General features: G+C 39.6%; 3 protein-coding genes and 2 pseudogenes across 3 annotated transcripts; all 5 read right to left on the bottom strand.

The window, feature by feature from the left end:
* Positions 1-3,194: 3,194 nt before the first annotated feature.
* On the bottom strand, positions 3,195-4,430 carry LOC147281899 (uncharacterized). The gene has a single exon (XM_086249219.1). It carries the CDS (start codon positions 4,281-4,283, stop codon positions 3,195-3,197), a length of 1,089 nt encoding a protein of 362 aa, XP_086105345.1. The 5' UTR covers positions 4,284-4,430.
* A 1,208-nt stretch (positions 4,431-5,638) lies between these two features.
* On the bottom strand, positions 5,639-9,858 carry LOC147281898 (UDP-glycosyltransferase 73C4-like). Its single transcript, XM_086247284.1, has 2 exons — positions 9,605-9,858; positions 5,639-7,101 (listed from the first exon to the last, which is right to left on the bottom strand). The coding sequence occupies exons 1-2, from the start codon at positions 9,683-9,685 to the stop codon at positions 5,716-5,718; spliced, it is 1,467 nt and encodes a 488-aa protein (XP_086103410.1). The 5' UTR covers positions 9,686-9,858; the 3' UTR covers positions 5,639-5,715.
* Positions 9,859-10,400: 542 nt separating this feature from the next.
* On the bottom strand, positions 10,401-12,616 carry LOC147281897 (UDP-glycosyltransferase 73C5 pseudogene; annotated as a pseudogene).
* A 1,120-nt stretch (positions 12,617-13,736) lies between these two features.
* Positions 13,737-15,545, bottom strand: LOC147281896 (UDP-glycosyltransferase 73C3 pseudogene; annotated as a pseudogene).
* Positions 15,546-16,689: 1,144 nt separating this feature from the next.
* On the bottom strand, positions 16,690-18,913 carry LOC147281895 (UDP-glycosyltransferase 73C3-like). Its single transcript, XM_086246724.1, has 2 exons — positions 17,590-18,913; positions 16,690-16,914 (listed from the first exon to the last, which is right to left on the bottom strand). The coding sequence occupies exons 1-2, from the start codon at positions 18,856-18,858 to the stop codon at positions 16,705-16,707; spliced, it is 1,479 nt and encodes a 492-aa protein (XP_086102850.1). The 5' UTR covers positions 18,859-18,913; the 3' UTR covers positions 16,690-16,704.
* Between the last annotated feature and the right edge of the window lie 3,624 nt (positions 18,914-22,537).

Raw genomic sequence — 22,537 nt, 5'->3', positions numbered from 1 at the left:
TCGTACCTCTAAGGTAGCGGAAAATGTCTTTTATGCCATTCCAGTGGCGGCGTGTTGGCGCAGAGCTATATCTAGCTAACAAGTTCACAGCGAATGAGATGTCCGGTCTAGTACATTGAGCCAAGTACAATAATGCGCATATTGCACTTAGATATGGGACTTCTGGTGCCAATATCTCTTCGTTATCATCTGCGGGACGAAACGGATCCTTCTTAGGATCTAGACTACGGACGATCATGGGTGTGCTAGAAGGCTTCGCTTTATCCTCATTAAAGCGCCTTAACATCTTCTGGATGTAATTCGATTGATGAACTAGAATTCCATCTGCACGGTGCTCGAGCTCCAGGCCGAGACAGAAATTCGTTCTCCCAAGATCTTTCATCTCGAATTCCAACTTCAGGTGTTTAGCGGTTTCCTTGATCTCTTCAGGAGTACCAATTAGATTCATGTCATCGACATAAACAGCTACAATAGCAAAACCAGAACTTGTTTTCTTAATAAACACGCAAGGGCATAGATCATTATTCACATATCCCATCCCGATCAAATACTCACTTAGACGGTTATACCACATCCGTCCGGATTGTTTCAATCCATATAGTGAACGCCTCAAACGCATGGAGAGCGTGTTCCGTGGTCTGGAACTATTTGCATCGGGTATCTTAAGTCCTTCGGGAACTTTCATATATATCTCTGTATCAAGATCCCCATAGAGATAAGCAGTGACCACATCCATAAGCTGCATACTCAGTTTTTCGGAAACTACCAAACTGATAAGGTAGCGGAACGTTATCACGTCCATTACGGGAGAATACGTTTCCTCGTAATCAATCCCAGGGCGTTGAGAAAATCCTTGCGCCACTAGACGAGCCTTGTATCTTACAATTTCGTTTTTCTCATTACGCTTCCTTACAAATACCCATTTAAATCCTACAGGTTTAACATGGGAAGGTGTAGGAACGACAGGCCCAAACACCTTTCTCTTTGTCAAGGAATCTAATTCGACCTGGATTGCTTCTTTCCATTTTGGCCAGTCGTCTCGACGTTGACATTCATCAACGGAGCGAGGTTCGATGTCATCGCTAGTTATGATTTCGGTAGCTACCGCGAACACAAATATATCATCGATGATAATCTCGTTTCGATTCCAGAGCTCACTTAAGCATGCATAATTTATAGAGATCTCTCTGTTCTCGGGAGTGGGTTCAGATGTTGGAGCGTCCCCCAACACCGTCTCTTCCAGGACGGACCCATAATCCGGAACTATTTCGTGAGATGGATCGGTTGAGATTGCGATATCAAGAAGACTCGTTTGTGCCAAATTTATCCTCTTCCGGGGATAAGAGTCCTTCGAACCTAGTGGTCTACCTCGCTTCTGGGCAGGGACATAAGACTGGTTAGCCGCTATGGCCGTACCTCGTCCATCTGGGACGACACGTCCTTCGGGGACAGATATCCTTGCAGGCACGTTTGCAGCAGGTATATGTGATCTCGTCACTTTAGCTAGATCAGAGAAAGCGTCTGGCATATTATGAGCTACACTCTGTAGATCTAGAATTCTCCGCACTTCACTATCACATTGTGCGGTTCGGGGATCGAGATGAGACATAGTGGGGACATTCCACGTCAATTCACGTCGTTCTTCAGGAACGGTGACGTTCTTATCTCCCCCTAACGGCGGGAAGACTGTCTCATCAAAGTGACAATCCGCAAATCTGGCGGTAAAGAGATCGCCTGTCAAGGGCTCTAAAAAGCGTATAATAGATGGGGATTCATAACCGACATATATGCCCATCCTTCGTTGAGGACCCATTTTGGTACGTTGTGGCGGCGCAACTGGCACATAAACTGCACACCCAAATATGCGTAAGTACGAAACGTCAGGTTCGTACCCAGTCACCAGCTGTAACGCAGAGTAAGGTTGGGTAGCAGTGGGCCTCAACCGGACCAACATGGCTGCATGCAAGATTGCATAGCCCCACGCAGAAATTGGAAGCTTGGTGCGCATAACCAAGGTTCGTGCGATCATTTGTAATCTTTTAATGAACGCTTCTGCGAGACCATTCTGGGTGTGAACATGGGGAACTGGATGTTCAACATCAATCCCAAGGGACATGCAATAATCATCGAAAGTTTTCGATGTAAATTCTCCGGCATTATCAAGTCTTATGGACTTTATGGGATAATCCGGGTGGTGAGTCCTCAATTTAATGATCTGGGCGAGGAGTTTAGCAAAGGCAGCATTTCTTGTGGACAATAGTGTAACATGTGACCACCTTGTCGATGCATCAACCAAAACCATGAAATATTTAAATGGTCCGCATGGTGGTTGGATAGGTCCACAAATATCCCCTTGTATCCTTTGCAGGAAAAGGGCGGAGTCTTTACTAGTCTTTGCATATGATGGTCTAGTATTCAACTTTCCGAGCGAGCAGGCTTGGCATAGTGTGTCACTAAACACAAGATCCTTATTAGTAAGGGGATGCCCGTGTGATGAATTGAGGATACGGCGCATCATACTTTGACCTGGGTGTCCCAACCGGTCATGCCATAGCAAGAAACTGCTCAAATTGGTTAACTTCTGGTTAACTATGTGATTTGCCTCAATCGATCTAATGGTGGTCATATAGAGACCGCTCGATAGGCATTTCAATTTCTCCAATGTACGCTTCTGGCCATACAAATTGGAGGTTATGCAAAGATATTCCACTCCATTTTCCTCAGTGGTTTCAACGTGATAACCGTTGGCTCGAATATCCTTAAAACTCAACAACGTTCTTCTGGAACATGGAGAATATAAGACCTCATTAATGGTAAATTCGGTACCATTGGACAACATAAAATGGGCTTTGCCATGACCCTCTATCAGGTTGGATTGGCCTGATATGGTTGTCACAGAGGTATGAGTAGGCAATAAGTTTGAAAAATACTTTCGATCTTGGAGTATGGTGTGCGTAGTAGCACTGTCAGCCAGACAACAAACTTCCCCACAAAACATGCCTATTCATAAATTTAATTCAATGGATCACATGTATGAAAATAACTTAATTGAATTAAATAATATTCGAGCATAACCAAATTTTCCAAAAATAAATAATCCAAGTCATAAATCACCAAAATAATCCAAATAAGAAAAACATTATTCATAAAATAAATACGGCACAAGCGCCGATCATATCCATGTCATCGAGTTTCTAATCCTCGAAGTGTCCAGTAGTAGCCTGGAAATCAGTGACCTCTAAGGTGGTATCCATAGGAAATGATCCCTCAACGAGATTGGTCTCTCGAGTTCCGCGACTGGCGTGATACTCATTTACAGCTTGCGCTGATGCACGGCAGGTGCGAGACCAGTGATCAGTTCCTCCACATCGGTAACATAGATTATTCTGATTCTGATTCTGATTTTGGTTCTGATTCTGGTGGCGACGGGCCGGACCAGTGTTCCTCTCATCTCGAGTTCTTGGGGCCGAGGGACCGCGGTTCCTACCACGTGGGCCTTGGCCACTAGAATTCGGGTTTCGTGGGCCATGACCGCGTGGGCCTTGGCCGCGTTGGCCTCGATCATACGGGCCATTCCTCTGAGAACCTTTCCTTCCATTTCTCGGGCGGTCGGACTTCGTGCCCTTTCCATGACCTCGGTATCCTCTATCGCGGTTTGAATTGCGATGAGCAACAGCATTTGCTTCAGGCAATGGTGCTGCTTTAGTACCGACAGGTCGGGCTTGATCATTTCTCATTAATAAGTTGTTGTTCTTTTCAGCGAGCAACAGAGTAGTGATCAATGCCGAGAACTTGGTAAAATTCCTTTCCCTGTATTGTTGCTGCAGGACCAAACAGGAGGCAGGGAAGGTGGAGAAAGTCTTCTCCAATAGGTCAGCTTCGGTGAGCTCCTCCCCACAAAATTTGAGGAGTGACCGGATCCGGCAGATTTCCGAATTATACTCATTCACAGATTTGAAATCCTGGAAACGGATGTTCTGCCAGTCATGTCTTACTTCAGGCAAGAAAATGGTCTTCTGATGGTTAAACCGCTCTTCCAGAGCAACCCAAAGAGCTCGTGGATCCTTTTCAGCGAGGTACTCAACTTGGAGTGCTTCTTCCATATGCTTCCTAATGAAGATCATGGCACTTGCCTTAAGGGACTCTGCAACAACATTGTCTGCATTGATTGTCGACCTCATCTTCTTGGCAGTCAAATGAAGCTTAACATCTTGAGTCCACTTTAGATAGTTTCTTCCGGAAACTTCCAAAGCGACGAAATCAAGCTTGTTGAGATTTGACATTCTTTGGTTGAAAGGAACAAATAATCATAATTAGTGCTTCGGGCAATAATATCCATAAACAATAAATAAGAACTTCAAGTTCTATAACATGGTATAGACATGTAAAATCTACTGGTTTTATCATGTATGGTGAATTTATGAAGGAAACTTCAGGTTCCTTATACGGCATTATTGAAACTACAAGTTCAATATTTATGTATGAACTACTGGTTCATTAATTACCTGCAATTTCTACACATATACTCTAGTGCGAAAATTAAACAAGTAAAATATTCATATACCCAAGAAGAACACAAAAATATCTCAAAATTGTTTGAACAAAATTGTTTGAATATTTAAATTATTAAAATATTCGTGGGGGTGACGTGGCTGCCTGCGTGGCATCTAGGTGGCTGCCTGCGTGGCAGCAAGGTGGCTGCCTGCGTGGCAGCTAGGTGGCTGCCTGCGTGAGGGGGGGCTGCTTGCGTGGCAGCAAGGTGGCTGCCTGCGTGGTAGCTAGGTGGCTGCCTGCGTGAGGGGGCTGCTGCTGCTGGCAGCGAGGAGACGCTGCTGCTGGCAGCATGGCAGCGAGGGGCTGCTCTTAGTTTGTCGCGCTGCTGCTGGCAGCGGCCTGCACTGCTGCTGGCAGCGTGTCGGCGCTGCTGCTGGCAGCGGCCTGCGTGCAGCGGGGGGCTGCGAGGTGCAAGGCTGCAGCGGGGCGAGGGGCTGCTAAGTGCTGGCAGCGAGGTGCAAGGCTGCAGTGGGGCTGCTGCTGGCAGCACAGGGCAGCAAGGCTGCTGGCAGCAAGGCGCTGCTGCTGCGGGCAGCGAAGCGCGAGGTGGCTGCAAGGCGCGGGGTTGTTTTCCGATCACCCAAAAATTATTCCTCCTTTTATTTTAATCATTCAGTTCAAGGAAGCATGTATAAAAATATATAAACCCAAATAAATCAATCTCATAAATTTAGGGTTTATGCTTCATGGAGGATTTTTCAATCAATCAAAGGTTTTAAAACATAAACATAAAATTGTTTTATAAAACCTACTTGGTTGAAGAACAAATTGAAGGATGATCCTCTTTCGTTTATCGATCCACAATCCACAATCCAAAGAGCTTCTCGTGCTTGATTGATTGAAGAACGGATTGAATGATGATCCTCTTTTGTTTGGCGATCCACAATCTAAAGAGCTTTTCGTGCTGATAACGTGTTGTAAAAGTATGTGAAAATCTAGGGTTTGTGGAAGAGAGGAGGCAGAGAGAATATGATCAGTCTATTTCATTCATGTTATAAATATCCTTATATAGAGGTAGGGTTTACTAGGTTTTAAATATTTACTAGTATACCCCTACCACTAATTACAGGAATAGCCACTTAATTATAACAATATATTTACAACAAGTTCAAATTTATTGACCCCAAATTAAAATGATTCATGTCTTGGCATTTAACATTGCTACTTGTTTTTGTATGATCTTATATCTTCAATTAGTAGTGTAATGTTAAGGTAAGAAGACCCTCCCTCTTCTGTAGCCTTCTTGGCCGTGATTGCAAGCTTTCTTGCTCTTTCTCTTCTTTCTTCTCCTTCTTTATTTCCTTCCTTGACCATCACTTTGTCTATGGCCTCCTTAAATTCACTCCTCTTCACCAACCCCACAGATTTCTCTTGTTCCCCCAATGGAATATAAACCTCAGCCCCCACTCTCTCACCAATCCTCAACACTTGCACTATCATCTTCTCATTGTAGAACTGCTCAGCAAACATAGGCCATGTTATCATTGGAACCCCAGCACAAATCCCTTCCAATGTCGAATTCCAACCACAGTGTGTTAAGAACCCTCCAACTGCAGGGTGTGAGAGAATTAGTATTTGTGGAGACCAGCCTTGGATCAACAGTGCTCTCCCCTTTGTCCTCTCCTCAAATACCAACAACCATTTTTCCCATTCCTCTGTTTGGTTTGTGGTAAACACCCAAACGAAAGGCCGGTTCGATGCTTCCAAGCCTAAACCAAGCTCTACCAATTGAAGGGTTGTGAGGCGGCTAAGGCTTCCGAGACATACATAAACTACTGAGCTCTGAGGCCATGAATCAAGCCACTTGAGGCACTGGTTTTCATCAATTGAGGCCATGCTGCCTCTCTGTGCCTTGTCCAATTCCGTCTTGTTGGATAGAGACACTGGACCAATGCTCCAAACCTTAACTCCACTAACCTTCCTATATTCTTTCACATATTCTGATTCCAACTCCTCAAAGCTATTGACAACAACCCCATATGCCCCTTCTTCAGCTTCCTTTACCATGTTGTGAAGAGCTCTGAAATCTTCAGAACCTGGATTCAAGTCCCCGGGTAGTTGGGATGTAGTAAGCTCAATCTCATCAGGCAAATCAGGCACCACAAAGGACTCTGATCCTGTCACACTCTCCAAGACCTTGGATGCTTGTATGTTATGAGAACACAAGAGAGTAAAGCAACTAGTTCCATCAAACAAAAGCCTTGGGATCCCAAACTTTCGAGCAATATCAGCCGTCCATGTAAGAAGTTTATCTGCTATTATGCAGCTGGGGCTGGGTCGCAGAGTTTCAAGCAATTGCTCTACTGGTTGCTGCAGCTTGTCAAGTGCAGCAAAGAAATTCCATAATAATTTTCGCAACGGAACTGAGTCCATGCTTTCACATCCCTCCGGCAAGCCGAACTCATGAAGTGGCAAGGTGAACTGGACAAGTTGAATAGGCAAACCCGAATCAATGGCACGATCAATGATGGGTTTGATTCCGATGGCATTGAGGGGTGTGGTCACTATTGTAACCGCCACACCCTGCTGTGCCAATAGCCTGGCCATGTCTGCCATCGGTATAAGGTGGCCTGGACTCATGAATGGTATCAAAACAAAGTGGAGCTGATGGGATTGGGAAGCCATTGCAATTGGAGTTGAACCAGAGGGGTTCAAATCTGGATGAAGAAGAAATTTTTCTGAGCGTTTTCTTTGTAATCAGAGGGTTGGAATCTAGTGAGGTGAGAGCATACATATTCATTTTCTTCATGTAACTTGTATTTTCCTAGGCATGTGACCCAATATATTGTCTCTTTTGAGTTTTTTAAGATTGGTTTTTGGATGCATTAGGAGTGCTGCTTATAGTTGCCAAAACCTAAAAGATGCTGTCATGAAACAAAGAGAAAATTACAAATTCGATCTATTTATTTTATGCCTAGTTTAATTTTGGTGCACGATTTTTTAAGTTCAATTTTGGTTCATTTATTTTATACCTAGTTCAATTTTGGTCTATGATTTTTTTTTAAGTTATTATTTTAAATTTTTTTGGTTGTTTTTCTTCAATTATAATTGAAGTATAAGTTATATTTAATCATTTCTTAGTCATATGAACCAATTTGAAGTATTAGAATCAAAGATAATTGAAGTTTGGTGAAGTTAAAAAATTTTAAAATTTTATAGGAAAAATTGGTAGTTTCGGGTACCCTACTTTAGGGCCAATTATCTTGAGTTTTAGGATTCCGATTTAAATGATCTTTATATGGTTGTAAAGAAGAGATGCATAGCTTTAAAACAAGTATATATTTGCTGAATTTGGTTGAGATTTGATAGGGTAAAAGGCGGGACAAATTTGAGAAAACAAATCTGGACCTTTATTAAATAAGTGGAACAATTAGTGGACCAATTAGTGGACCAAAACAGAACTTAAAAAAGATAATAAACCAAAATTAAACTAAGTATAAAATAAGTAAACCAAATTTGTAATTTCCTCTTAAACAAATTACAGAATATGTATATAAGTAGATGCTTATCTATAATCCAGTGCACGTGGAGAGGCAGCCAAAAATATTCAGAGGCAGCCTCACCCTGCAAAACAAATAAAAAACATTGGAGCTAGAATGAAGATTGAAGGATTCGAACTTAAAACCTACAGGCTGCAACCAGAATTTTAATACTATGTTAGACAACCATTCAGTCCCAAAAGGTTAAGGAATGAGTCAATAATATCAAACTAACATAGAGAAGGTCTCTCTACAAGCAGCTAAAACAAACACAAAACTTACATAGAGAAGAGAAGGTAGAATTAGGTAGCTAGCCAAAAGCTGCCTATCAATGTGATGGGTTGGTTGTTGTAGCCCTGCATGCAACACCTCATATTTTCTAAATTGGGCATACCGAGGGCACATCGACTGAGGCTGCAATCACTATGCATCTCTAGAATTTTGAGCCTCATCCTTAGAGTTCCTTCTGTCAACTAATGTGCAGTTTTACTTTTAACCATGCATATCTTTTGGACCACTAGAGGAACCAAGACAAATTGAAAGGTGGTGGGCTTGTAGATGCCATGGAAACTGGGATTTGACAGAGACAATGTGAAAGGTGAAGTCTATAATAAAATTTGAATCATTATATAAACCAATTAAAGGGCTAAAGAAACAACTATTTTTCAATTATTATTGTGAAACAAACGGATGGTTTTGAATAGACATAGTTGTAGGCACTCTGCTAACTAACATAAAAAAATGGATTTAGCCTCAAAGCATCAGTTACAAAGCTGCAAATCGGTTGATTGTAAGTCAAGCAATTGCGTAGCAGTTCATTATATAAAACTTTTCAGGCCTAGAAGCCATTTAAATTTTGCTAAGATGTCATTCAGGACAGTGATGAGAGCAATAATGGATCCTATGATAGTGAAATAAACAACTGCATTAATGAGAGAACCAGCAATTTTCATGGAAATCTCTCTCTCTCTCTCTTCTTAATTTGTCTCTTTGCAACTTCCTTGTCCCAAGAATCAAGCCACTTGAAGAGGTCATTTTCATCGATTGAGGCCTTGTTACCCCTTTGAGCCTTGTCCAAGTCATCTTTGTTGCACAGTGAAGCCGGTCCAACACACCAGACTTTTTCGTTGTTTGCTTTCTTGTATTCTTTAGCATATGCTGGCTCCAACTCTTCAAAAGTATTCACAATTATCCCATATGACGCCCTCTCAGCTGCTTTCATTTTGTCAACAAATTTGTTGAAGTTTGTTGTCATAAACCCTGGCAGCTGAGCTTTGGTGATCTCAATTTGATCAGGCAAGTCAGGGACAACAAAGTAATCCAAATCAGAGGTTATATTCTCAAGAACGTTGGACGTGCGCAAATTGTGCATGCACACAGAACAAACGCAACCTGTTCCACTGAAAGATATCCTTGGAATGTGAAACATTTGCGCGATGTTGATTGTCCATGGTAAACACACGTCAGAGATTATGCAATTGGGCTTAGGGGTTAGCTGTTGAAACAACTTTTGTGCTGGCTGTTGTAGCAAGGCAGTTGAAGCAATGAAATTGAGGATCAAGTCTAGCAATGTCTATCATTGGGATCATGTGGCCTTGGGCCATATAAGGAAACAAGACAAAGTGAAGCTGCTGGCTCTCTTCAGAAGCCATGGAAAAGTAGTAAATTACTGGATGAACAATTGTCACCTATGAAGGTGAAAGGCTTCTGGTTCTTGATTCATATAAAGCAAAACTTCACACTACCGACAATGGTGACGTAAGAGCATACTGGCATTATTGGTGTATATATCCAAAAAGGACGATTAGATTTTTGTCGTCCAGATCCCTACTCAATTACTCTTGTGAGCTAAATTACTCTCATTCCAGATTTTTGTCAGCTATGACGCAGCTTTATGCTACAAGACAATGGTGTTTTGCTCGTGACGTAAGTGCATACATATGCATTGTTTTATCCAGGGAAGATAGGAGTGTATGGTCCAGAATAGAACAGAGTTCTGTGGACACTCTTTTACTCAATTCACATGCCTCTCATCCATTCTTTGGGAATCTCTCTTTCATATCTGCAGTTATGTGCTCCCTTTATGTAGTTACGTGCAATAATTTAAATATACAAATTGAAGCAATGGAATATTGTAGAAATGGTCTTAAATATTGCTTCACTAAGACTTTTGTAGTATCCTTATATTTATGTTTAAAGAGGAATAATAATGTCTTACATGAGCGCTTATATCTTGGATGATAGAGCATTTTACGCTCACATCCATAGCAAGTTTTCGACTCTCGGAATAAAAACAAAGAGTAATGTGTGCTTCATGTAATATGGACAAACTGTTTCACATATCATATATATGTATAGCAACTGTCATTCTAAGAATTAAAAATAAATATATAAATAAGCCTCATCAGATTTTTGAATGATTATTGTTGTTACATCTACAGCTACACAAACACAGAGGCAGAGCCTCATCTGAGCTGTGAGTTCATTATCTCACTGATTGATATGTATATAAACACTTGCACTCACACATTCTCATGCAGGTGCTTGTTCACACAAATACAAAACAAATGTTGGGTATGTAGTGTTAGTGCGCCAACTCTTTGTGACATCGTCAAAGCATTAATTGCTAGGTTCTATAAACATAGTTGTAGCCTTGTAGGAACTCTGCAACAAACTAACATGCAGAAATGGATTTAGCCTCACCTCACAGAATCAGTTACAAATATGAAAATGGGTTGACTAACATACTAATTAAGTATTACAGTTACAGCCATTCCCATGAATGTCTGCTTAAACAAAAATCATTCCAACTAAGGGGTAGACACAATTTGTATAGTTGCATTATCACACATAAAAAGGAAAAAAAATATATCCGAGGGACAAAGTCTCTGTCTCAGTCTCTCTCCTCTTACTTAGTCTCTCTGCAACTTCTTTGTTGCATGATATCTTGGATCAGTAGTGTAATGTTCTGGTGAGAAGATCCCCCTTCTCTTACTGCTCTCTTTGCCATCTCAGCAAACTCCTTGGCTCTTTCTCTTCTCCCTTGGCTTTCTTCTCCAGTATCCATCAATTTGTCTATGGCCCCCTTCACATTGTCCCTTTTCACCAACAACCCAACCTTCTCTTCCTCTCCCCAATTTACTGGATATTCCACCCCAACTCTCACTGCAATTTTCAGAATCTGTGAAACTAGTTTCTCATTCAGGAATTGGTCTGCAAACAGTGGCCATGTGATCATAGGCACCCCAGCACATATCGATTCCAATGCGGAATTCCATCCACAATGTGTTAAGAACCCTCCAATTGCAGGGTGTGATAATATTAGTGTTTGCGGAGCCCAACCCCGAATCAAAAGGCTCCTTTCTTTGGTCCTTTCCTCAAATCCATTCTCTGTAATCCACTTTCCCAACTCCTCTCCTTGACTACTGGCCCTTACAACCCAGATGAAAGGTTTATTGGATGCCTCTAATCCCAATCCAAGCTCTATCAGTTGTTTAGGTATGAGATTACATATACTTCCAAGGCATGCATAAACAACAGAACCTGGTTCCCAAGAATCAAGCCACTTCAAGAGGTGATGTTCATCAATTGAGGTCTTGTTACCCCTTTGTACCTTGTCCAAGTCATCTTTGTTACATAGTGAAGCTGGACCAACACACCAGACTTTACCGTTTCTTGTCTTCTTGTATTCTTTAGCATATGCTGGCTCCAATTCTTCGAAAGTATTCTTAAGTATCCCATATGATGCCGTCTCAGCTGCTTGCATTTCGCGAGCAAAATCTGTCAGGGTTCTTATGAGCATTAATGGCATCTGAGCTTTGGTCACCTCAATTCGATCAGGCAAGTCAGGGACAACAAAGTACTCCGATTCGGAGGTCATATTGTCAAGAATGTTGGATACTTGCAAATTGTGCATGCACAATAGACAAAAGCAACTTGTTCCACAGAAAGATATCCTTGGAATGTGAAACATGTGAGCAATGTTGATTGTCCACGGCAAACACATGTCAGAGATTATGCAGCTTGGCTTGGGGGTCAGCTCTTCAAACAGTTTCTCCACCGGCTGTTGCAGCTGGGAGGTTGCAGTAAAGAAATTAAAAGCCAAGTGTGGTGAAGGTATCATGTCAAGATTCTCACACCCATCAGGCAATCCTGCTTCTTCACGAGGAAATTTCAGTTGGATTAGCCGGATTTGGAGCCCGGATTCTATGGCGCGAGTGAGAACGGATTCAAAACGGGCTGCATTATGTGGGGTGGTGACTATTGTGATAATGATGCCTCTTTGTGCCAACAGTCTAGCAATGTCCACCATTGGGGTCATGTGGCCTTGGGCCATAAAAGGAAACAAGACAAAGTGAAGCTGGCTCTCTTGAGAAGCCATGAAAAAGGGAATGAATGAAACAATTATTTGCTACCAAGCTTCAGGCTTCTCTTGTGCTTGGGTGTTACATATAGCAAAACTTCATGCTACAAGACAATGATGCCTTGCTAGTGACGTAAGAGCATACATATGCATATATTTGTTTGTCCACGGAAGAGAAGATTTTGTGGTTCAGACTTCAGAGTAAAAACAGTCGATCTGTAGACTGTGTATACCCACTTCACATACCTCTCATTCTGTTCGAGTCTCTTTCTTTTTTCATGGAGAATTCTGCAGTCACTTGAGTCTCTTATATTGTTGGGCCTACACGTAATGTGGAGGGTTCTTTCTTAATGACGTTTTGTGGCCTTCCTTGTGCTACGTCATTAGTAGGACAAGCTTCCTTGGAAGTTAGTTTGCTGTAGCTCCATCAAGAAGCTTGTAGTAATATGTTTCTCTAGTCCCTTTTGGAACGCAATAGAGAGTAAAAAGTGCAGTTTCAGAAAAACAGAGAAATAGGAGAGAGTTTTTCTTGGTGTGAAAAAGGAAAGGCTTGAGATGGAGAGTGAGAGAACTCTTGTAATCTTTTACTTTTCTACTTCAATATAGTGAAACCCCTCAACTTGTGGACGTAGCCAATTAAGGTGAACCATGTTAAAGAATGTGTCTTGTGTGATTGATTTTTCTTGTTTTGTTCTTTACTCAATCTCTATTTTATCTTGTGGTAGAAGACATGCAATATTGGCAAGTAATATTGGAATGTTGTAGAAAGGTTCTGATTGCTTCACTAACATTGCTGTAGTTGCTTTATATTGACGTTTGTAGGGAAAATGCTGTCTTACATCCGCGCTTATAGCTTCTAAATATGGCAGAGTATTTTATTCTTTTTTTTTTTTTTGGGCAAAGGCAGAGTATTTTATTCTAAAATCACTAGCAAGAGTTCGACTCTTGCCATTGGATTCCCCGCAATCAAAATCAAAGAGTAATGTTGTCTTACGTACAGTATAATGACAAATTGTTTCACGTATGAGATGCATAACAACTTATACCCTCCCATGAAGTAAAGAAAAATGAATGGATAAACCTTTTAACACTGAGAAAAGTAAACACAATTTTCTCAGATTGATAAATGATTGTTTATTATTGGGTATATTAAGAGGAATGTTTCCTTAATTGTACTGCGGTTTCTTGAGATAAGAAACCACACCTGGATAGGTCCGTTGGACTTGCACTCACCCTGTATTAGAAACAATGTCTTATGTATTTGTTTTTTGTTGGGTGGAATTTGGGGGGGACTGAGAGATCCCCAACATATATGATAACTAAATAGTTTAAGAACTCCATTAAACAAACAGAAATTCTTCCATCTTCATTGTCTTTCAATTTACAGAGGAAGCAGAAGCTGCCTGCTGCCCAGGACCTTGATCATGGCCTGCACAGGAAGCTTCATTGTAGAATTATCGTACAACACCATCACAAACCCAAGGATACACATGACCATGGTCACAAGTGCTTTAAACCTACAACAAGTTTCTGAACAAAACATAAATATTAGTACAAGTTTAAGATATGTTTCTCCCCCTCTCTCTCTCTCTCTCAGTTTGTTTCTCTGCAACTTCCTTGTTGCATAATATCTTGGATGAGTAGTGAAATGTTGTGATGAGAAGATCCCCCTTCTCCTACTGCTCTCTTTGCCATCTCAGCAAACTCTTTGGCTCTTTCTCTTCTCCCTTGGCTTTCTTCTCCAGTATCCATCAATTTGTCTATGGCCTCCTTCACATTTTCCCTTTTTACCAACACCCCAATCTTCTCCTCCTCTCCCCATTTTACTGGATATTCCACCCCAACCATCACTGCAGTTTTCAGAATCTGTGTAACTACTTTCTCAATCAGAAATTGGTCTCCGAACAGCGGCCAAGTGATCATAGGCAGCCCAGCACATATCCCTTCCAATATGGAATTCCATCCACAATGTGTTAAGAACCCCCCAATTGCAGGGTGTGATAGTATTAGTGTTTGCGGAGCCCAACCCCGAATCAGAAGCCCCCTTGCTTTGGTCCTTTCCTCAAATCTATTCTCTGTAATCCACTTTTCCAACTCCTCTGCGTGACGACTACCGCCCCTTACAACCCAGATGAATGGTTTATTGGATGCCTCTAATCCCAATCCAAGCTCTATCAGTTGTTCAGATATGACAGTATACATGCTTCCAAGGCAAGTATAAACTACAGAACCTGGTTCCCAAGAATCAAGCCACTTCAAGCAGTGATGCTCATCAATTGAGGCCTTGTTACCCCTTTGAGCCTTATCCAAGTCATCTTTGTTGCATAGTGAAACCGGTCCAACACACCAGACTTTATCGTTTCTTGCTTTCTTGTATTCTTTAGCATATGCTGGCTCCAATTCTTCAAAAGTATTTATAATTATCCCATATGACGCCGTCTCACTGGCTAGTATTTCGTCAGAAAATTTGTTGTGAGCTAACAGAAATTCTGGGAGCTGAGCTTTGGTCACCTCAATGCGATCGGGCAAATCAGGGACAACAAAGTAGTCCAATTCTGAAGCTACATTCTCATGAACCTTGGATATGCGCAAATTGTGCAAGCACAATAGACAAAAGCAACCAAATACATTGAAAGATATCCTTGGAATGTGAAACATGCGAACGATATTGATTGTCCATGGCAAACACATGTCAGAGATTATGCAGTTTGGCTTGGGGGTTAGCTCTTCAAACAGTTTCTCTACCGGCTGTTGGAGCATGGTGGTTGCAGTGAAGAAATTCATGGTTAAGTCTTGTGAAGGCAGCATGTCAAGATTCTCACACCCATCAGGCAATCCTGCTTCTTCACATGGAAATTTCAGTTGGATTAGCCGGATTTCGAGCCCGGATTCTATGGCACGAGTAATAACTGATTTAAAACGCGATGCATTATGTGGGGTGGTGACTATGGTGATAATAATGCCTCTTTGTGCCAACACTCTAGCAATGTCTATCATTGGGATCATGTGGCCTTGGGCCATAAAAGGAAACAAGACAAAGTGAAGCTGAGGCTCTTGAGTTTGAGTAGCCATGGAAAAGTATTGAATGGATGAACAATTATCACCTTTGATTCTATGAAGGAAGCTTCTCTTGTGCTTTGGTGTTATTGGTACATATAGCAAAGCTTTATGCTACACTTCATAGAAAGCTTCTCTTGTGCTTTGGTGTTATTGGTACATATAGCAAAGCTTTATGCTACAGAGAGAGAGAGAGAGAGAGTCTTCAATGGGGCATGCCCCAGTGCGTTGTGGGTCCCACCTCATGTGAGAGATGCCCCACTGGGACATGCCCTATACAAGATTTATCCAGTAAAAGATGGTCCACAGATACGTATGCCCTTACGTCATATGTAAGGGCATATGTAAAAGATAGTTCATAAAACACTGCATATGTATGCCCTTACGTCACCAGCAAAGCACCACTGTCTTGTAGCATGAAGTTGCTAGGCAAGAGTTCGAGGAATAAAAAAGAGTAATGTGTGCATCATGTAATATGGACAAACTGTTTCACATCTCATATGTATAGCAACTTGTCATCCTATGATGTAAGATAAATATATAAATAAGCGTTTATATTTTGGAATAGATTTAGTATTTTTGAATTTTATTTTATCTTTCATTTACCTATTTATTGGCTCACTCTCACTCTCTTTATAAAATACCTTTATTTTAATACTCTCTCACTCTCTCTCTATCCTTGTTTGCCTCTTTGCAACTTCCTTGTTACATAATATCTTGGAATAGTGGTGATGGTAATAGAAAATAAGTTGATTTTTGAATGATTATTGTTGTTGCATATACAGCTACACAAACACAGAGGCAGAGCTTCATCAGAGCTATGAGTTCATTATCTCACTGATTGATGTATATAAACACTTGCACAGGCAGAACTTCATCAGAGCTGTGAGTTGATTTTCTCACTGATTGATGTATATAAACACCAACTAATTGCCAAAGCATTAGTTGGGTATGTAGTGTTAGTGCGCCAACTCTTTGTGACATCGCCAAAGCATTAATTGCCAGGTTCTATAAACATAGTTGCAGGAATTCTGCAACAAACTAACATGCAGAAATGGATTTAGCCTCACAGAATCAGTCGCTAATCTGAAAATGGCCGGGTTGACTGAAAAACTAAGTATTACAGTTACAGCCATTCCCATGAATGTCCGCTTAAACAAACAATCATTCCAACGATAAGGGGTAGACACAATTTGTATAGTTACATTATCCCACATAGAAAACAGAGAAAAAAAAGTCTATGTCGATCTCTCAGTTTGTTTCTCTGCAACTTCCTTGTTGCATGATATCTTGAATTAGTAGTGCAATGTTGTGGTGAGAAGATCCCCCTTCTCCTACTGCTCTCTTTGCCATCTCAGCAAACTCTTTGGCTCTTTCTCTTCTCCCTTGGCTTTCTTCTCCAATATCTATCAATTTGTCAATGGCCTCCTTCACATTTTCCCTTTTCACCAATACCCCAATCTTCTCTCCCAACCTTAATGGATATTCCACCCCAACCCTCACTGCAATTTTTAGAATCTGTGAAACCAGTTTCGCATTCAGAAATTGGGCTCCAGCCAGTGGCCATCTGATCATAGGCACCCCAGCACATATCCCTTCCAATGAGGAATTCCAACCACAATGTGTTAAGAACCCCCCAATTGCAGGATGTGATAAAATTAATGTTTGTGGAGCCCAACCCCGAATCAAATCCCCCTTGCTTTGGTCCTTTCCTCAAATCCATTTTCTGTAAGCCACTTTTGGAGTTCCTCTGCTTGAGTACCAGCCCTTACTAAGTATTACAGTTACAGCCATTCCCATAAATGTCTGCTTAACAAAAACCATTCCAACTAAGGGGTAGACACAATTTGTATAGTTGCATTATCACACATAAAAAAGAAAAAAGAAAATCTGTGGCACAAAGTCTCTGTCTCAGTCTCTCTCCTCTTACTTAGTCTCTCTGCAACTTCTTTGTTGCATGATATCCTGGATCAGTAGTGTAATGTTGTGGTGAGAAGATCCCCCTTCTCCTACGGCTCTCTTTGCCATCTCAGCGAACTCTTTGGCTCTTTCTCTTCTCCCTTGGCTTTCTTCTTCAATATCAATCAATTTGTCTATGGCCTCCTTCACATTTTCTCTTTTCACCATTACCCCAACCTTCTCTTCCTCTCCCCAATTTACTGGATATTCCACCCCAACTCTCACTGCAATTTTCAGAATCTGTGAAACTAGTTTCTCATTCAGGAATTGGTCTGCAAACAGTGGCCATGTGATCATAGGCACCCCAGCACATATCGCTTCCAATGTGGAATTCCATCCACAATGTGTTAAGAACCCTCCAATTGCAGGGTGTGATAATATTAGTGTTTGCGGAGCCCAACCCCGAATCAAAAGCCCCCTTGCTTTGGTCCTTTCCTCGAATCCATTTTCCACAATCCACTTTTCCAACTCCTCTGCTTGACCACTGGCCCTTACAACCCAGATGAATGGTTTATTGGATGCCTCTAAGCCCAATGCAAGCTCTATCTGCTGTTCAGATATGACATTACATATGCTTCCAAGGCAAGCATAAACTACAGAACCTTTTTCCCAAGAATCAAGCCACTTGAAGAGGTCATTTTCATCAATTGAGGCCTTGTTACCCCTTTGAGCCTTGTCCAAGTCATCTTTGTTGCACAGCGAAGCCGGTCCAACACACCAGAGTTTTTCGTTGTTTGCTTTCTTGAATTCTTTAGCATATGCTGGCTCCAACTCTTCAAAAGTATTCATAATCATCCCATATGTGGCCATCTCAGCTGCGTTCAATTCGTCAGTAAAATCTTTCATTGTGGGTGTGGGCATAGCTTGCATCTGAGCTTTGGTCATCTCAATTTGATCAGGCAAGTCAGGGACAACAAAGTAGTCCAATTCGGAGGTTCTCTTGTCAAGAATGTTGGATGTGTGCCATTTTTGCATGCACAATAGAGGAAAGCAACCTGTTCCACAGAAAGATATCCTTGGAATTTGAAACATGCGAGCGATGTTGATTGTCCATGGCAAACACGAGTCAGAGATTATGCAGCTTGGCTTGGGGGTCAGCTCTTCAAACAGTTTCTCTACAGGCTGTTGCAGATGGCGGGTTGCAGTAAAGAAAGTGGCAGCCAAGTCTTGTGAAGGTATCATGTCAATGTTCTCACACCCATTAGGTAATCCTCCTTCTTCACATGGAAATTTCAGTTGGATTAGCCGGATTTCGAGCCCGGATTCTATGGCGCGAGTAATAACTGATTTAAAACGGTCTGCATTATGTGGGGTGGTGACTATGGTGATGCTGAGGCCTCTTTGTGCCAACACTCTAGCAATGTCTATCATTGGGATCATGTGCCCACTGGCCATGAAAGGAAACACGACACAGTGAAGCTCAGGCTCTTGAGTTTGAGTAGCCATGGAAAAGAATTGAATGGATCAACAATTATCACCTATGAAGAAAGCTTCTCTTGTGCCTGCAGGCTGGGTGTTACTGGTACATATAGAGCAAAGCTTCATGCTACAACTCAATGATGCTTTGCTGGAATCTGGCGACGTAAGAGCATACGTATGCATATTTTGGTTTATCACAGGAAGGTCCGGAGTAGAAACAGTCTGTGGACTCCGCACAGTGACCCACTTCACATGTTGAAGTTAATTAATGTCTAAGTTGATTTAAGCTTTAAAATAAAATTTTTAAAAAATGTGGCTCAAGCCAATTTCTCTAAAAAATTATACATTAAAAGGACAATCGATCGTCAAATCAACTTTGGCAGAATATCAAAAAATATCTTTATATTTTGCTTTATGTTTTAATTTAGAGATTTTGACTTATATGTTGAAAGGTTTGACACTCAAACTCATGATAAATGGCTAAGATTATTTTTTTAGATATTTATGTAACTTGATATATAAGTTATAAATGAGACCATATATAAATTTCACTATTCACATCAGAAAATAATCTCTCAACTTTCTTAATCTCTTGTGCTTGTTGTGCTTAACTTGACTTTCATTTAGTGTGTGTGTGTGTGAAATTACTTGTAAGCTTGGAATCAAATCCAACATCACATACCTCTCTATCTCTCATTAAAGTCAGCCAGGGGTCTTATATGATTAATATATTTAACATTTTTTTACTTTAAAAGCTTATGATTGATGGATAGGTCACAGGTGTCAACTTTTTATCTAATGTAGATATGGTTGGACTACTTGACCAAAAAAAAGATATGGTTGGACTAATAGTCTAAAACCAAGTGTACATTTTTCAAAGAGTAGTGCTACATATACCACATTTTTATACCATAATTTCATACTACCTTATGTGGCAACTTACATGGCATTCATACATTGGATACTAAAAAATAAAAATAAAAACCCAAAAAAGAAAAGAAAAATTTTGTCCAATAAAGTAATGACACGTCATATGGTATACAAATGTGGTATAAGAATGTGGTAAGTATAGCATTATTCTTTTTCAAAGTATGTGAATGCGTACATAACTGAGACAAATAAACATCAATTCTCGTTCAAAGCCTCCACTTTTGACTGCAAATGATCAATTGGAAATATCAGGGAACTTTTTTATTTTTTTATTTATTTTTTTATATCAAACAAAATAATGAAAATATCAAGGGAAAATTTATGCACGGTTTCTTAATAAGCATTTATGTTCGGTTGTGATTTTATTAGAAGCACTTATGTTGAGAAGCACATACAAATTTTTATAAAAATTATAAATATTTCTAAAAAAATTACTTTAAAATGTTTTTATAACTCAAAATATTTTTATTTATTTATATTAAATGCAACCAAAAATATTTTTATTAATTTGAAATTGTTTTTATCAATTCTAAAAATAGTGTCAAATGAACCCACTTTAATCTTATTCATATTCTTTTAACCATTCCCTCTCAAAACTAACAATAATAACTCTTTGACCACTTTTTAAACCAAAATACCTTTTTAAGTCAATAAAGTGGTCGATAAATATCGACTAATAAATCCACCCTAATAAAAATATGTAAAAAAAAAAAATGGGAGCAGTACGTTGAATATGATGAACAAAACACTTAGATTTAAAGTGTGTTCACAATAGGTCGAAAAAAGTTTTATGTCTAAACCTTAATTGACCAGAACGTCAACCAATATATCGATCGTAATTTCAAATTTTTCGACTCTAATCAAGTGCAATTCGATTCTGTTATTTTCATCAAACCCCATGAACAAAACCAAATCTAAATTAAATTTCATCAACCTATATCTGCTCATTCAAACACAAATTTGCTCAATTAATTGGTAAATCATATAATTTTTTTATTGTTGTATTGACTGAGACCCACGAATAAATACATCAAATTGTTTAATTGTTTTTAATTTCCATCACCATTTTTCAGACAATGAGAGAGAGAGAGAGAGAGAGAGAGAGAGAGAGAGAGAGAGAGAGAGAGAGAGAGAGAGTCAAGGGAGGGGATGGTTTTGTGAGCTTTTGAGCCCAATTGATTGGCCACCGCTGACTACAAAGTACAAATGGATCATATACATTATGGCAGTGCAAGCTTCAAAATATGCTTTTCATACTCTTGCAACTCATCTGAGTCGATTAATCAGTGGGGTGGAGAGAGAGAAGGGTAGCTTTGTCTTTTCACATACAAAAGTTATATCATAAATTTCCCCGAGAATTAATGATAGGTTTATTTTGATTTTATTAATTTCTTAACACCTGGGCAATAAGATATACTGAAGCTTGGGGCACTTGGATGCCATGGCTACAGGTTGGTTACAAGAAGAATCTCATCCATGATTTCCATGTGAGATGCATTATATAGAGAAGTCAAGCAGGCTCCAGCTTAACTTTTTTCTTTTTTCTTTTCTTTTTCCCCCTGTTAATAAATAGGATTTCAAATTATCTTTTTTTTTGTGTCAAATTTCAAATTATCTCAAGGAAACAAAACCATAATTTACGCATAACAAACTGAAAACCTACCCAAAAAATAAATACAAAACAGGTTGTACGCTTGTACTCTTTGTCTCTCATAATTGGTTTCTCTGTAACTTCCTTGTTGCATGATATCTTGGATTAGTAGTGCAATGTTTGGAATCAAATCCAACGTCACATACCTCTCAATCTCTCATTAAAGTCAACCTGAGGTCTTATATGATTAAATGAGGAAATTATAAATTTGGTCTACTTATTTTATGTCTAGTTTAATTTTAGTGTACAATTTTTTTTAAGTTCAATTTTTGTCAATTTGTTTTATACTTAGTTTAATTTTGGTCTACGATCCTTTTTAAATTATTATTTTAAATCATTTTGGTTGTGTTTTCTTCAATTATAATTGAAGTATAAGTTATATTTTATCATTTATTAGTCATAATAACCAATTTAGAGTTTTAGAATTAAAGAGAATTGAAGTTTGGTGAAGTTTGAAAAATCTGAAAATTTTCTACGAAAAATTGGTAGTTTTGGATACCCTACTTTGAAGACAATTATCTTAAGTTTTAGAACTCCGATTTAAATGATCTTTATATGGTTGTAAAGAGGAGATGCATAACTTTAAAACAAGTATATGTTTGTTGAATTTGGTTGAGATTTGATAGGGTAAAAGACGAGACAAATTTGAAAAAAAAAATCTGGATCTTTATTGAACAAGTGAAATAATTAGTGGACCAAAACAGAACTTAAAAAAGATCATAGACCAAAATTGAACTATATATAAAATAAGTGGACCAAATTTTTAATTTTCTCATTATAAATATATTTAGCATTTTTTTACTTTAAAATCTTATGGTTGATGGATAGCTCATAGGTGTCAACTTTTTTATCAATGTAGATATGGTTGGACTACTTGACAAAAAAAAAAGAGATATGGTTGGACTAATAGTCTAAAACCAAGTGTATATTTTGACTGCAAATGATCAATTGGAAATATCAGGGAATTTTTTTTTTTATATCAAACAAAATATCAAGGGAAAATTTATGCACGGTTTCTTAGTAAGTGTTTATGTTCAATAGTGATTTTATTAAAAGCACTTATGTTGAGAAGTATATATAAATTTTTATAAAAATTCTAAGAGCTTCTAAAAAAATTATTTAAAA

Source organism: Dryas octopetala, chromosome 6 (assembly GCF_963921425.1).
Source record: "Dryas octopetala chromosome 6, drDryOcto1.1, whole genome shotgun sequence".
Classification (NCBI taxonomy): domain Eukaryota; kingdom Viridiplantae; phylum Streptophyta; class Magnoliopsida; order Rosales; family Rosaceae; genus Dryas; species Dryas octopetala.
The sequence above is the reverse complement of the archived record's forward strand: the minus strand, read 5'-3'. Positions and strand labels throughout refer to the sequence as shown.

What these genes read in the sequence shown, in the direction of transcription:
- LOC147281899 (XM_086249219.1), bottom strand. Translation starts at nt 4,283, where the DNA reads ATGTCAAATCTCAACAAGCTTGATTTCGTCGCTTTGGAAGTTTCCGGA.
- LOC147281898 (XM_086247284.1), bottom strand. Translation starts at nt 9,685, where the DNA reads ATGGCTTCTGAAGAGAGCCAGCAGCTTCACTTTGTCTTGTTTCCTTAT. An exon ending in ACATGATCCCAATGATAGAC is followed by an intron (nt 7,102 to 9,604) that starts ATTGCTAGACTT and finishes CCGATGGCAGAC; the next exon opens with ATGGCCAGGCTATTGGCACA.
- LOC147281895 (XM_086246724.1), bottom strand. Translation starts at nt 18,858, where the DNA reads ATGGCTACTCAAACTCAAGAGCCTGAGCTTCACTGTGTCGTGTTTCCT. An exon ending in ATTGGGGAGAGGAAGAGAAG is followed by an intron (nt 16,915 to 17,589) that starts GTTGGGGTAATG and finishes TTGGGAGAGAAG; the next exon opens with ATTGGGGTATTGGTGAAAAG.